Genomic DNA, 16,643 nt, shown 5'->3' with positions numbered 1-16,643 from the left:
AGGTCTACTTGCAAACAATACAAATCAGTAAGTTATCATTTTAATAAAAAGCTCATTTAAAAATGCAAAGTATATTTGTGACACCCACTTTACACTTGCAAAGGGTACAAGTTTTCCAGAAAAAGGTACATGCAAAAATGGGCAGATGAAAACAAACATTACAGGCATTTGCAAACAAATTATAATGTATATACAATGTTGCACACAAAATAAATTTCTGGGTATGACAGCCTCATTTTTTTAAATGCTAAGATCTCAGCCTCTCATAATTAGCTAATTTCTGATGAATTGCATTACACTGAAAAGGAACAAAATGTAAATTAAATACTCTGTAGTGAAAATTTCTGTACTTTTATCACACTCTGTATCACCCTTTCAACCCCATTTTGTTGGCTAGGGCAAAAGCCATCTTTTAAAGATGCGCCCCTTACTGCCAAGCATGAAGCGCTGTGCAAATATGATAAATTACACTATTTCTTCAATTTTTCAAAAGAAGGAAGATATATGCACACTGTTTTGAATGGGATTGTTGCTACATACAGTTCTTACACAGAAAAAGGAGGGTAGGTCACAATTCCCCTAATGCATTCCAAATGTCTTCCCTGTATCTCATTTTTATGGTTCATGTACAGCACCTTACAGTGCAGACAACTTGCATTGCCAGGCACAGCAAGAGCCCATAAAGCCTGCGCAAGCCTCAACATTTATCTAATATTGGAAACAGCAGATCCAATGTGTCACACATTTATGTGATCAACTGCCTTGCTAACAGAATCTGAAATTAAGATGGCACACATGGTTATTGAGAGATAGTAAAGTCTACAGCAGTCAGATGCACAGGAATAATTAATTTCTAATCTGTCATAAAGATTTCTTAAAACTGGAATCCAAGAATCACCTGAACTAGCAGATTTGGACTTACCTTTTTCTCTTATACTCTATAATATGATAAACAGCAATGGGACATGGTCAGGTGGTTAAGTGGATTAAATGCTATTGTATTTCCTCTGAGATCACAGTAGGAGGCCTGATTGAAACGAGTTGTCAGGTCAGTTCCCCAATGGACATTTTACATCATAAAACCATCACTTATAACTGAATACTGATATAAAAGGCAATATAGTCAGTTCCCACTCTAGGGAAAACCAAGATTGACTTAGAAGTGAAAAAATATGCTTCCTTCTTATTGAAAGGGTGGTCTCTCTAGGTCACTGCGAGGTGACTTCTGAGGCTCCATGGTAAGAGTTCGTACGATACCTGCGTAATAACTTGCAGTGGAAAAACATAAATAACAAGTTCGACTGCCAGTGCAGGCACTCCTCCAACCTTCACAAAATGCAAATACTCTGTCCTCTATCTAAAATATTACCTGTATCTAGACATAACTGTGCGCTGTGCTGACAAATCTCAGCCAATGCACATACTACGATTACTTACAATTACAAGGCTATCATCAGCAACACTGTGGGGGTTTTGGTTTGTTTGTTTGGGTTTTTTTTTTTCAATCTGATGAAAAACCTGATTTTTAGAGAAATTTGAAGTGTAAACGTGATGTGAAATTTGGAAGTGTTAATGCAAAACGTTACTAGTTATTATATGGCATCCTAAGCCAATTTAGGAAAGTAGCCCCCACCAATTTCAGCTTAAGGTTCCAGTGACTGTGCTCATGCGACTTTTGTTTTCTCTCCCAGTGAACGTCAGGAAGCTCAGGAATCTTTTTGTATGCAACATCCCTGATTGACCATGTGTATCAAAAAGCATCAAAACCAATGCCGTTTTAAAAAAACAAAACAAAACAAAACAATCAATCACCATGAATGATCACAACTCCAATTTCAGATGTGGAAAAGTATTTGCCCTCAGAAAATTGCTTAAAATAAATTCAACACTAAAAAAACCCCAAACCAACAAAAAAAACCACAAAAAAAACACACACAAAACCCAAACCCACTTAAAAACATAACAATATAGTAGGATAACATATAAATGTAAGCAAGTTGCCATTTACTTGGAGCTAGATCTAGAGAAAACAGAAAAGATACGTGTAACTTCATTGCGCCTGTTGCTGTCTGTGAATTACTCGCTCAGACTTCAAGATGAAATTAAAATGCCTGAGTTCTCATATTGACATGCACAATCTTTTCCTGTTAAGTGAAAATATGTTCGCTGTGTAAGAATTGCCTTCTGCACAAAAGGTTAGTTTAATGTTTTGGCAATTGAAATGAAATATTCCAAGTGGCTATTGCTGTACTTGCAAAGAGGGTGCCAATTATATTTGTAATGATGGACTTGGTGTTTTTCTTTTCAAATTCATGCCCAGGCATCAAGAAGCCCAAACAGCTAAGAGTGAAATTTTGACTTTGGTGCTCTACAGCTTCTTAAGCATTATGTAAAGAAAGAGAAAATGAAAGAAATATAACGTGAAAAGCCACTGCCCCCACCCCCTCGCCCAAAAGACCTCCCAAAATCCTGAGGACAAGCAGTTATATATTTTGTCCACCTGTGTTCCACAAAATCCAGCTACAGAAGATCTGAAAGGAGTCCATTGAATAACCCTAGGGAAAATAATAAAAAACCTCCACAGGCTATAGAATATAAAGTATAAAAACCTGGTTCCACTGATGCCAAAGAAAAGGTTGGCTATCAGCATTCAGCAAGACCACGTTTCTGCTCAAAGTTCTGATCACCATGCAAACTACAGCTGTATTCGAAAGGGCAGAATTCAGATTTCCATACATAAATCACAAGTGTTGATTTTGTGCACCAGTTCTCACACATGCGTCTCTAAAGCCATGCAGAACAAACGCAAATCAAAGCAGGGTCTGGATCTGGCTATATTTCCTAAACTGTAGGACCAGCTTCAAATCTATTTCTATTCAGAGAACCCACTGGGTTACTGAACCTATTTTTTTTAACTGTGTTAACTGCATTTTAAAGGACAGACGACAAAAAAAAAGAGCCTCTAAGCACGAAAATCATTCTTCAGTTGAGTAATCTGTGACATCCTGGTTTATCAAATAAAACACTGATTCTAGGAACAGAACTATTTACTTCTATAATCTCTTAAATAAAGTTTTACATAAATATTTTGTTCAACAATAATGACTTTTGATACCTTTCAAATCAGTTCAGACATGTAAATAAACCGATTAAGAAGTAGTTACTGTGAAACAAGAAAAAAGACCTAAAAGAGCATAAAAAGGCCAGAGAACAGTCATAACTTCTTTTAAATGAAATAATAGACCAGTAACTACTACAGAACGTGCCACACAATTCAAACCCACAACAGAATGAGGGAAGTACTTATAAAACACTTGTTGCCTGAAGAAAGACGACCTTTTCCTCTGGTCACTATTCCAGAAAATATAAAATACCCAGCATGTACAGTACTGGTCTGTAATTATCCTTTGCAGAGTTGTTCAAGTGGGCAGTTCTGAAGATTAATGGCATGGGTTGCATTGCTTCACCTAGTCCAGTGGCTGACATTTTCAAAGAACCAAAAGGCAGATAAGACCTGTTCTGGCAGGATGAGATTTTATATATTCACGCCCCATCTCTACTTAAAGCTCCTGTATCTTCCATTTTCTTTTTTGCTTCCTCAGCTGTTGTTGAAATCAAACAGTATATGCTGGAAACAGAGGAGGTGAAAAAAGGCCCAGATAATTTGTCTGTCAATGGCTCTTTTGTGAACTCCAAGCCCAACTAATCTGAAGGGCCAACTCAATCAGCAGCTTGGGTAGAAAAAAATGCCTATATTTCCCTATATAAGCAGCAGAAAAAGTGCCAAGACCACTTGCAGAAGTATGGCTAGTGCACCTGCAGAAAGAGCAAATTTAAAAAGTTTAGATTTTATGATGGAAAGACAAAGTGCGTAAGTCTTTCCTATTTCCCCGCACATGAGTAGCTGATCAGCTGTGTGGATTTAGAGCTCCAAGGTACAAATTGAAGCGATGGATTTCTTTGCTCAGCTCTGCTTCAGAACAATTGCCTCACAGCAAAGCCATTTCACTTGACTTTGCACCATTTATCAGGACAGAGCACTCAGACAGTAAATTGGATGACTGCATTTACTAATCGCTTTTTAAGGGCTTGATAAAATAGAAAATTATGCTTGGGCTTCACACCCCTAAAATCTGACAAGAGCTTCAGAAGACCCCAGAATGAAATTTTTATGAGTCAGCCATCCTCCATTTTTGAATGGGAGCCACTTACTGTCTCACTCAATTTAAGCCTATTGTACTAAAAGGAGGAGACCTGCTATAAAATGGTCAGCCCTTTCCCTCAGGAAATCGTGATTCATAATGGGAGCTGGACTAATTTTTCAAAGGATGCATTTAATATATGTAGTGAATGTGCAATTAAACACCCAATTGAGTATATGAATATTTAGAATTATTTGCCCAAGAGAAAATGAAGTGTTCAGTGTTACTGAAGATAACAGGTCTATGTACCCAGTCAAATAGCTAAGAATTCACTGTTTGATTCAGCAGTAGGACTTCAGGAACTTCTATATCAATCCAGTACAGAACGAGAGAATAGGAACTAGAGCTGGGAACACAAGTATGTCTGCAAAACAGCAATGACTTCTCAAAATATTAAGGGAAAATTCTGTGGCATCAAAAATGCAAAATAATCGATATCTATTTTTGCTCATTAACTTATATGTCCCCTTGTTTACTCTGCTAATAGCACATTTCTCCTTTCGTTCAAACAAATCCAGGGGTTTGTAATCGAAAAGGAAATGAGTAATAACCAAAAGTCCTTTTACTGATGCAACCAGAATGTTAATTACTTGAGAATATTGACACGTTGTGCTACAACTCAGACATCAATTACTTTTCTCCTACCCCACCCCTTACACATTCTTCTTACTGCTTACAAGAGGCAATTACTTCCTCCCATTTATACTGTATAGAGAAGGAATTCTCACTCTTCTTTTATGTACTGCAGTGCACTTGACTAAAGGGATAAGAGAGCATATTTTTGTCAACTATTTCATATTCATCTGGACAGGATACGGATTGGATTTACAAGGGTACTGGCATTGTTTCTCTTTTAGGTAGTACAGGTCACAGTACATCATCCTTCAAATGCTGCATTAAGTACAAGGTAAATTGACATGCTCAGTTTAAATTATTCTGGGTAGTAACAGCCTTCTAGGAACTGAACAATAGACCTCAGCGTGATTTGGTTCCAATCAGCAATACAAAACCACTCTTTTGGCTTTTTTTTAGTCATCAACTATAGATTTCTCAAGTCAGTATCATTTCTCAATTTTCTTTCCCACAGTACCTCACACAGAGGGAAAAAATGTATCACAATTGGTACTTCCATTTTTTTAAAAGCTATGTTTTAAACTAAATTTACCAACAAAAATTTAAAATATGACTCCAGGATGAAACATTAAGTGATAAATCTGTGCAGAGAGACTTGTTTCTTTTAACTCAGGTACGTCTACTCAATGGGCTGGGGGTGGATTTCTTAGTCACCCCAACACAGAACAGATTTATGATATCGAGGCAGGGCGTCTCCACGCTTCTCTAATTAGCTATTACGGCTTGTTCCTTCTGTTCAAAGGGACAAGAAAGCATTGTTATCAGTCAAAGCAGGAGGAATATAACCGAGAAGTATGTCTACCAACCTCTTAAATGTGATACACTTTCAGATGAAAGAAGACCCATGATCTTTCTTCAAAACAAAGAAGCATTTTCTCAGTAATCACTAAAGAGCAAAATAGCTTGTGCATCATTCCATGAATCACGAAATCAGGAAGAGGTAAATAGGTGACTAAAAGAACCATCCAAAACACAGGATTGATGGCACTATGAAATATCAATTACATAAACGGCTTTTTGGTACAGACTATTGTCCAGTAAATTTTTTGAAGGCCTTGGTACAGAATTTTTTTACGTAGGAAGTAGAGAATAAAGAAGGCTCTCTGTTACTTTCTGACAGGATTATATCTAACAGATTAAAGCAGCTGTTTGAGGGGGGGAAGGTTAAGAACACGAGGGAACTAAACCTAACCTTTGGGGGGGGAGGGGGAAGGATAAAGAATAACAATAAAAGCAAATAACTTGAAGGAGGGAATCTCCTATAAACTCAGGGGACACAAAGGCTAAGGAAAAAGGACCACAAAGCAACTTTGCATTCATGGAACACAAAGTAAGAACTAGCATATTTTGTAGGAATATAATTTGGCTAAATAGCAAACTTTGCGTCAACAAATCTGATTGTTATCAATCAATCTGAACTCAGCTTGGATTATTCAAGAGGAACTCTCAGGATTTGGGGAACTGAGATGAGATTTTAAAAGGATGATAAATTAGAGAAAACCTGAGAAACAGGACGCTATTCAAGTGGACGTTACTAGATGATCCCCTTCAGATCCAGATCTCCAGGTCTAGTTTTATATGCTTATCTAACTTTTATCCATACTACCTATACCTATGGCTTGAATTTTCAAGAAGGGCTTTGGGAGGGGATAAAATATCATTAAAAATCCCATAGCATTCACATGGGAAATTGGTATATAAAGACTTTAGGCGCCTTGGAAAAAATTCCATCCTACAAAAAAAAAAAAAAAAAACCAAAAAAAACCAAAAAAACCAAACCAAACCACAAAACAGTGTCCTTAATAATGAAACGTATATAAGGTGTTGAAGTTCCCTAAAAAACATTTTGTTCAATATAGCTTTTTTATATATATATTTACATGCACACACTGTATATATATATATTCATATGTATATACATATACACACACACGTGTATATATAGGGAGGGAGGAAGGCATGGAAGGAGAGAGTCCTAGTTAAATGGAGATTTAAAATGTAATCTTCACAGTTATATGTGCTAGCCATAAAAAGTACCAGAGGGAAAGAAATAAACTACGTAGACAGTAGAAAAGTGAAATTACTTTTTCCAAAGTAAACTTATTTAAAACTAATGCAGTTATTAAATAGAAGCCTTTTTGCAAATTGCCTTTATTCTGGGAATCTTTAATATTTTCCATTTAGTAAATCCTTATCCGTAAGTGCCTGCCAATAACCTCTGCATAAACATGCAAGCATCCACATTTCTAAACTTTGACAGTTAAAAAGCAATTTTATGAATATTTATGAAGGCAGTAAATTATTAAAATAAATATAGATATTTACACATTAGAACATCTTCATTTAATGGATGTGGAAAAAATGTTAATATGTGAACATTTTAAAGATGAAGTGGTTTGGCCTTCAGAGCTTTTGTTACTCTATTAAAAATTAATTTAGCACAGAAATTATTGCTTTTTCTTGAATCCCAACCCCAAAAGATTAAATCATGATCAAGACTCACAACATTTTTCAAAAAATGAATCTGGCGATGGTATTTCCAGAGGCTGGATACTGAAACTACTGTACAGTTCTCCCTGAAAAAAAGCCTCCTCTGGCTTCTTTTATGTGCTCACAGTGGCGACATACACTCAGACGAGTTTTAGGGCAGAGGACCTGGGTGCTCGTGAGGTGGTCTCATCACCTTTCTGTCACTGCACATTTTATACTACTAGAATATGTTTCTGGTCTACAAACACAACAAGGCAACTCAAATTGCTCTTTCTCAAGGTGTTCTACATCACAGAAGTGATTTGCTTAATCACTAGTAATAAATTTATTCATCTTTGCCCACATTTATAGATCCTCCTGATTCAAGGACATCAGGGAGTCTGTTCTGACCTCCTATATGTAACTGGCTACTGAAGTTCACCCGTGATCCCAATAACCTGAGTTCTACCAAAACACAAATTTTCCTGCTAGTCAGAACACCAGAAGGCAGTCATTTTCAATCTGAAGGCATGAGGAAGCAAGTATTCTACCTTTTTTATGGTAGTTAGTTCCAGAAGTTGTGCTTCACTTCTGTTCTACTTTTGTCTCGTTTCAGCTTTCTCCTTAAGAAACTTTTTCTTCTTCCTTAATCCAGTTCCCTCTTCTTCCAGAAACAGTCCAGCTCTTGAAAGTGTCTCAGACCGGTCACAAGATGCCTTTAGGAGTAGCCATAATAGTTTAAAATTTTGCCTTCTGTCAGTTATTCAGCACTGTGAATTATTCTGCCTAAAGAGACAGAGATTACTAGCATCATGGCTATGCCAAGTTAATGCATCATATGAGTACTCCCTGAACGCTTCACTCCTCAGTCCGCTGGCTTAGTTTGTGTTTAGAGGAAATTGTCACTCCAGTGCTGGGAGTAGTGAATTCCTAAACCTTTCAGTTGCATTTGGAAATGACTCTGCTTTTGCCATACTATAACTTGCTCCCGCCCTTGAAGCATTTCTACCATTCTTTTCTCCCACTTTTAATATTAATTTTATAATAGACTACAGTCTTGCTTCCTTACTGATCTTAATAGTGCCGTATCAATGGTAAATCCCCTTTTCTAAACCTCCACTCCTCTCTGATTTATATATACATTAATACACATCCCTTTTTTATCTATTCTTTTTATCACAGCAAGGTAAGCTCTACTTGTTTTTTTCCTTCCCTAGAGTTAACACTCTTTTTGATACTTTACCCTGCTATAAAGGGTCCATGTTCTTTCTTTTTATATGCATAACTTATCATATGGCTGTAGTAACATATTATGTATTTGAAAAGGTCCAGCTTAAGGGATCGAGATGTGCCTGTGTGGCTCCGCCAATACTGTAGGAAATGTGCCCACTGCCATAACTGCTGCCCCTCTTGCCCTGATCAGATACTATGTTCTGTTTCAGTGGAACAGAAATACAACACTCCCAATAAAATCTGAAAATCATACTCAATTAAAAAAATAACTGAAGGACAGGTTTCTACAACTCTTGTTCTCACAAAGCAGCTTACATTTATGAACCTTACCAAATTTCATCAGAATTATTCACATTAAGGATTGAACTGCATATTCTAACAGCACATTAACTTCAGGCTTTTCTGTATACTCCAAATTCCCTGTATATTCCAGTTCCAAGTTACTCCAAGCTCTGAGCCGTGTCTGTTGTTTTCAGTGTGTCTGAAGATACGAGAGATGGGCCTAGTCTGAAAGACTGAAAGTAGAAGCTCCAAATTATTTTCAACCTTGATCCTCCCCCAAATTTTGTACCCTATCCAATATCCATAAAATACCAAACTAAACCTCTACAGAAAAAATATTGTAATACAACAGTAATACAATTATTTTTCCAAATATTCCAATTTCCATTACTTGTGCTTATTTCTGTAAAGTATCCCCTTCTACGTCTACAAGTAAGCTAAACACATACTTCCATCTGTTAATGTGATGTAAAGACTAAAGAAATGTTGTTCAGTTTTCATGGTGAGTTTTCTGCCAGCAGCGGTTTCTTATTTCTTTCAGTTTTTTTCCAATGGACTCAATACGGAGAGAAAGAATAGTCAAGATTAAAAAAAAAAAAAAGGCAAATTAAAAACACAAAAGGGGAAAATAGGAAAAAAACACATGAAAACCAGCAGTTGACGATGGCAGTAAAAGAGAGAGAGGCAAAAAGCATATCCATGTGAGGGAAAACGGAAAGCTGAAAAATACAGACATGATTAGAAACTCTCTTATAAAGATAAAACCTCGGTGCAGGATCTATAAAAATCCAGAGTGAGATATTTGTATAATGTAAAGTAATAATAATGAGAAATTAAAGAACATTAAAATGTGAAAAATACAAGTTAAATACAGAAATTAGAAAGAAAACCCGTAAAAAACCCCATATATATAGCGACAGCTCTGTTATGAACTAGCATTCTGTTTTAATGTGATGTAAAACCAACCACGTGGAAGACAGAGATAAGGAAAATATAGGCAGAGGGAAGTATCTGCTGAAACAGAAATGTGAGACTTAAAGTACAGAAACATAAACATGGGGGGGGGGGGGGGGGGGGAGATACAAAAAGTGGATTCAGTGGTGAGATACTGGGCCCATTTAAACCACCAAGACTTGCTGTTTAAGGCAATCTTTCTATTTTACTTCAAATATACCTTATGAAAGAAGAATCTATATCTGATATATGCCTACATATTTTCTCATACTTTTAATAGCTTACAATTATTTCACAGCCAGAGACACAATTTATATTCTAAAAAAAGAAAGACAGTTTACAACCTCAAAAAGAAGAAACAACAAATAAAGGGCAAACTTCCTACCTGAGTGAGCAGAACACAAAAAGTAGGTTTGGGGAGTTGTATTTTTAGCTCAGATCCTGAGCGTGCGTTCGAAGTCAATCTCCTGATCGTACCACACTTTGGTTCATATTGCGTAACAGACTCTGAACGTCCAAAATGGATTCTTTTGGAATGTCAGATGAGCACCAGAAGCGTGGCTAATACATCTCAGCCACCACTTAGCATTTACTTCTCAGGACGAGACTACGGCCAACCCAAACTAAAGGTTCCCGAGATGCGCCCTGTCCTCAGCACCCATTGTTTTGCCCTACTCCTTCAGGCTGCACTACCTGCTAAATTAGACACAGTAAGTACTTACAGGAACACAAATTAAATTGGTAAAAAGTCCATCTCATAGATGGACTCCATCTCATATTACAGCAAACTTTGCATCTTTATCGAATTCCTACTTTATGAGCCCCAATTGCTATTTCATAGTTTTTGTCAGCTAGCGGTGAAACGCAGTATAAGATCCATTGGTGGAAATGATGCACAACAGCCAAGTTTCAACAATAACTGACCTTTCACAGGCATAATTAGATTGCATCTAAATAATTTAAATAAACAGCTAAAGCTACTCAGCTGAAAATGGCATTTTCATTGAGACAAACATTATTCCTATAGAAAAAAATATTAGTGGTTATTTTCTGAACCTGTGTTGTGGTCCCGATTGTGCTTTCTATGGCCGACAGAGCAGATCCTGATTCTCTTAATTATAAGATCTGGAGCCACTGTTCTTTTATAATTGCTTTTGTGAATTGGGAATGAATTGTTTAAATATTTATTGGGCTAGTGTATTTTCTGAAAGGCAAAACAGCATTTTTGTTTATAAAATATTGGCAACAGAAGGCAGTTACTTGACATTTAGGGTTTAAAGGTGGTTTATATGTTGAGTCTATTATGTCTAATGTACAAGCGGACTAGTGAGCTCCATCTCTGCGCCCTCTGCCAGCGCTGGAGTTGGAGGAGAAAGAAGGGGGACACACATACCCAGGTACACCCCTCCCCACACATAGCTGCAACCAAAGAAGAAGGAAGGAGGGAGTGGAAGAAAAACACAGTTCTCGTTCTGAACTGGTGGTAACCCATCCATAGACCAGTAAATCCTAGTGATTTTACAGGAGTGACTGGCCATTAATGGCAGGGGGATAAATGCCTATCTGTGTATCTCAGGGTAGCCTGCTTACACATTTTACACAGCAGAAAACACCACAGAAGTTAATGCTCTTTTCCAACTCTCAGTCCCTTTCCTCCCTTTGAGGTGGTAAGGATGGCAGAAAGAACCAAGGTGCCAAAGGCAAATTCTCCACAGAGCAAGGCCATATTACATCATGATGAAATCAAGTTATGATATCATTTCTTAAACAACTCCATAAACAATAGTGTTAGTCCTCCTATAGCGTACACTATTGGTTGCTACCTCGCAATCTCAGTGCTGGCAGCAGCACATCCGTAGCAAGGCCCAAAGTGCTGAGTTTTAGACACAGCCCAGCGGGACGGGAAAGACCCGCAGAAGCCTGAGGTCAGGAGAGCACATAGTGTGCTCTGCCTCCTCTCCCAGCATGCTGAAACTACAGCCAGCAGGCCAAGGACTACATATGATTAAGCAGAAACAAAAGACTTCAGTGCAGTGGTGTATGTAATATTTTTAGCAGACACAGATCCAACTATTCCTGATCTCAGCTGACTTTTTTTCCCCCTCATGCTTTATTATTTCTTTTAGGGATTTCTTTATTTGCCAAAAGACTTATAGTACACCCAGAGAAAATATGGCATACTGCTGGCATAGTGCTGTAAGATATGCAGCAAAATAAATAACTGTAACACATAAAAAGCACCGCAGATCAAAGTGGCTAGCATTAAGGAAGAATCTGAACGCCAGTAAATCCTGACTTACTGGGATAGAATGGGAAAGTCTTTGTCTTGGTATTTCAAAACTGAAAAAACAAATAACTAATTCAGCTAAAGTGCAACAAGCGTTTGACTAACCTTATAAAGCAAAGGTGATTGTCCTAGCTTCAAAAGTGCAATTTTTTTGGTCAAATTTGTAATGGCTTGAATCCGGATCAAGTCTTCCACGGTCCCATACTGTATATCAACAAGTTCTGCCTGTGAAGAGAAGACAAAGTTCAGGCTATAGCCATAACCATGCATCATTGAGGGTGCTCCTGCCCCAGAAACAAAGTTGTCTGCATAAGTACAAGCACCGGAGGAGAGTTCTGCGATTACCTTCCCCCCACTTCCTCATCAGGATTACCTGTAATAACACAGAGCTGGAGAATTCAGTCTGATAATTTGTATCTCTGCAGTTTTCGTTCATAATTCATCAGCTGTGACAAAAACCCAGGGTTTTTTTGCCAGTGGTTATAATAAGTGGTGCTGATTCTTATGAGCATTTCCCCTCGTTAGCTACAGGAATGTACTTAAAACCATGTAAGGGATACTAACTCACTTCTGTTAATTTTCTTAAAAGGAATCAGCGTCTTGTAAAGCATGTCAGAAAATGAGTGAATGATTATACCCGTCACTTACAAAAACATACAGATAATACATACTCTACCAATGTATAGTTTTATTATGTGGTCTCATATGATTCCTGAGCAGCCTACCTTAACTACTGAAGTATTTTCTTATAATCCGTCAGTTATCCAAGCATTATACTCAGGTAGCCATAGTGATAACAGACTACACTGCTCTGACGTGTAAACTTTTCAATTAATACATATTTTTAAACTAATTAGAGTCACTTCCAACTAAATTAAAAGCGTTTAGAGCATGAAGATCTTCAGCTCTTCAGTTAGGACACTGCAAGAATATGTAGTAAAGGTCTAAGTTATTATTAAATGTCAAGCATTGGCAGTGATAGAAAAATACTTCAAGATGTGTTTTCAAGGATTTTATATATATATATTAAAAAACCCCATATATATATATATATATACACACATAAATTTAAGAATGACAAAGGGCATTTTTCTCACGCATTTATAGCAATAAATTCTGGTGAAGACCAAGTATGAGGATAATGAGTCTTGTACATTTTTATTTTAGAATGTTATGAAGCTCTCAGGACACCATCAAGGACATTCTAGAACCTATAAATCCCGACACAGTGTTCACATAAAACATAAATACAAGAAGACACAAGACTATTCCATGAGTGTGTAAAAATTAAAATTAGAGGAGCAGTACAAGATGCAAAAGTTTCTCTTTCAGTTTAGTTTTGGTAACTTAAGTATGGATTCATTGCCAAAGGCAACAGTTCTCATTTCGGGCATCTCTGCCTGAACTGTTTAAATTCTAGCAACAGTTGTTCTGGATATGTAGGATGTGTGAAATTTTACTAGATTCCTGAACGCAGGTATTTTAAGAAAGTATTTACCCTTATACAACTGTATCTGAATATTTTGTCTGAGTTTGCACCTCAATATTTAAGTTGAAATCATAAAAAAAGTTGCCAAGGTTCCCATCTTCTTAAATGTATTCTTTTAAATTTTCAAGTTAACAAGTTTGTAAGTGTGTAACATGTCACCAGTGCTGTATAAACCAAGTATTTCAAAAGGTCAGCCAAAGTTATAAAACAGTTCTGGAACAGGCAAACATCAGATTTAACACCAAATACTGAAATGTAGGAACAGAAAATCTTGCACTTCATATAGTTTCTTCTGAAATATGTGGGGTTATTAACATCTAAAGAACTTGAAAACTATTTCAGAAGAAAATTTAAATGGTGACTACATGCTGAAATCCATTATAAATTTTTTCTTGTGTGTTCATCATATTTGGAATGCGATGAAGTTTTTATACTAGCGGAAGCTATTTTATATTTTATCTAATTGATGCCTCTGGTTATAAAGAGTTCACCTCAAATGAGGAAAGGGTATTAACCACTGTACTTCCTTGAAGTTCACACAAATTTTACCTCATTCTGTAGATCTCAGTTTTATTTTAATTAGTACCTACAGACATGTCAATAGATACACTTTAGTGCAATAATTACTAGAGTCTCAAAAGTCTTATGGCTTGAGAGGTTATATCTAGGCTGATTTCTGGGGAGACCTCCAATCTAATTCCTTTGGACCCAATGACTTTCCCACTTCCCCTCAAGCAAGCCAAAAATCAGAGCTTTCATCATTCATATGAGAGAAACCACAATGAATTTTCCCGAGGCAAAATCAATACACAAAGATATAACTTAACCAAGTATCAAACCATCTGCTTCTACAGTATGCCTGTGTGAAAATGAGATCCCTGCCCATCTACATTCATGTGCTGCTTCTCTTCACATCATTTTTGCTAGCTGCTCCTCCAGGGTGCTATCCACCGCTCTGTAAACAACAAAACTACATGTTTGCACAATTATTAATGCATTTAGCAACTGCCCTTGGATGTTCTTCGTTAATTTACGGATGCAAACTGCATCTTCAAGAGCTGCTCGCTGGTCCTTCCCAGGCAACAGATGAGCTCAATAAGAGCAGGCTGAACAAAAGGCCCTACAAAAGCACAGCTCATTTTTTAATTGTGTGAGAACCAGAACTCGACTCCCTGCTGCCCCAAACACTCTACAAACCACGTTCTTTGCTCCAAATGTTAAAAGTAAGCCCCAATGCCAAAGCTATTAAATACATTCATACACTGAGAGCACATGTAAGAAGTCATTACATAATGAAAAAGCAGCTGGGTATAATATAACAAAGAGTTACATGTGCTTTCATTACACATCTTCCACATGAAGGATATGTCAAAGCTCAATATATTAGAAGTTTTTCTTTTGCACTTGCCTGAAAATAAGTATGACCTAAGCCTCTTGTTACTGTCCAACTTTAGGGATACTTGCACACTTATATTTCACTGGAACTTCAAAGTGGTTCTCTTCTCATCACAAATCTTTGACCCTTAATTTTACCTTTTTGGGAACCATGGGTAAAAGTATTGCACGTGTCTACCAAAGTAAATTATCACATCCTGGTAACATCACATATAGCCTAGCAGCTGGAGATTTGCACAGCTAATCTCAGATCTAACTTCAGTTAAAATGACAAAAACACGGAATAAAGTCTCCTCTTGAGTAAAACCATACATGGCTCCTCCCCTCCCAAACGAAGTCAAGAACCCACTGGAAGAGTTCAGAAGAAAGTCATAGCATTTTGGCAGTACAGTCCAGAAACTAACAGGTAAGCATTAAATTATAAAAATAGTTTGAAAAATTATTCCTACCCCTTCCTTTCTTCTACACTTGAACACTTTAGTACAATTTGTAATAAAACCAAAACATTTCACACTACTTAATAACAACATCTCATCAAATACAGTACAGCAACACTAGCTCAGAGTAGTCAGTTTTGATTTTATTTAATACAATGGGGCTCAAATAATTGGACCCTTTATTTCTAGCATAAAATAAAATATTGAAAAAAATACACCTTTAGAATAATGTTAAAGGATCCTACTGAATCCAAAAAGTGCTACCCTCTCAGTCATCCATTGAGACACTAACAGTCCATTGATGTTGCATGAAGTCCTGTTTTAGTCACAACATTCCTAACACCTCCAAAAATGAATAAATATTAAATTTTCTATTCTTTTTTCTTTTTTAGAAATGCTTACAACATGACATAATGCTCATTTTACACATTCCAGATTTTAAAAAAGCAAAATACCCCACCCCCAGCTACCCATATTTGATAAACTGCTTTCCTTTGGTAGGATAATTCCGTTCATAAACGAAAGAGAACTCATCCTTTTATCAGGTGCCGAAAAAGAGCACTTGTGTACTTGGTTTAGATATGCAAGGGTAAATCCTCTTACCCTAAAACTGGGAAACTGCTAAAGAACGAGTTGTTTTATCCATTTGAATGAGGTACTTACTCTTCGAATTGTCTCATGCTATGCTGTTTGAAAGATATGACTATTTAGGAACAAATTGCTATGTGCAATATGGAGTTCAGTAGTATTCCCCCATGCATGAAATGAATTAGGGGTAGGTAATAAAACAAACATTTTTAGAAGAAGTAGTTATTTTATGTTAGACTTATTAGTTTCTAAGTCCCAAGATGATGCTCAATGAGTTGTAAACATTCTATCTTAAAAACTATGACAAAAACCCCCAAAACAGAAAAGACAAACACTCTGAAAATGCCACAATCAAGACAGTCAAGGATCTTTTCCCCATTTCTTCTACTTATCTCTGAAATGAAAGAGAATAAAACAGCGTACTTAATCCGATCATGGATGAAGAAGAGTACGACAGGTCTTGGAAAGGAAAAGTATGAATAACTGTATGAAGCACGCGGCAGCTGGGGATGTGCTGGATACTATTTTAAAACTTTGCTTTCTTTGCAAATGCTAAGGCAATAAAAAAAAAAGGATAAGTTAAATAGGTCAAAAATAATAATGGAAATATGTTTGTCATATCACATTGTTATCATTCAGTCCACTTGAATGAGGAAAGGAATTTAATAACAGCT

The 16,643-nt window shown here is 36.8% G+C and overlaps 1 protein-coding gene across 7 annotated transcripts in view; it reads right to left on the bottom strand.

Annotated features, from left to right (window-relative positions):
* Positions 1-16,643, bottom strand: part of NAALADL2 (N-acetylated alpha-linked acidic dipeptidase like 2) — a 520,054-nt gene that overhangs the window by 216,439 nt on the left and 286,972 nt on the right. For all 7 annotated transcript variants that reach the window (XR_012776415.1, XM_075506899.1, XM_075506901.1 and 4 more), the window contains one exon: positions 12,166-12,285. Coding sequence is in view for 6 of the 7 variants with exons in the window: in XM_075506899.1 (XP_075363014.1) it covers positions 12,166-12,285 (120 nt within the window). In the remaining variant the exon portion in view is untranslated. The remainder of the gene's footprint in view (positions 1-12,165; positions 12,286-16,643) is intronic.

The sequence above is a fragment of the Mycteria americana genome, chromosome 7, assembly GCF_035582795.1.
Source record: "Mycteria americana isolate JAX WOST 10 ecotype Jacksonville Zoo and Gardens chromosome 7, USCA_MyAme_1.0, whole genome shotgun sequence".
Taxonomy (NCBI): domain Eukaryota; kingdom Metazoa; phylum Chordata; class Aves; order Ciconiiformes; family Ciconiidae; genus Mycteria; species Mycteria americana.
The sequence above is the reverse complement of the archived record's forward strand: the minus strand, read 5'-3'. Positions and strand labels throughout refer to the sequence as shown.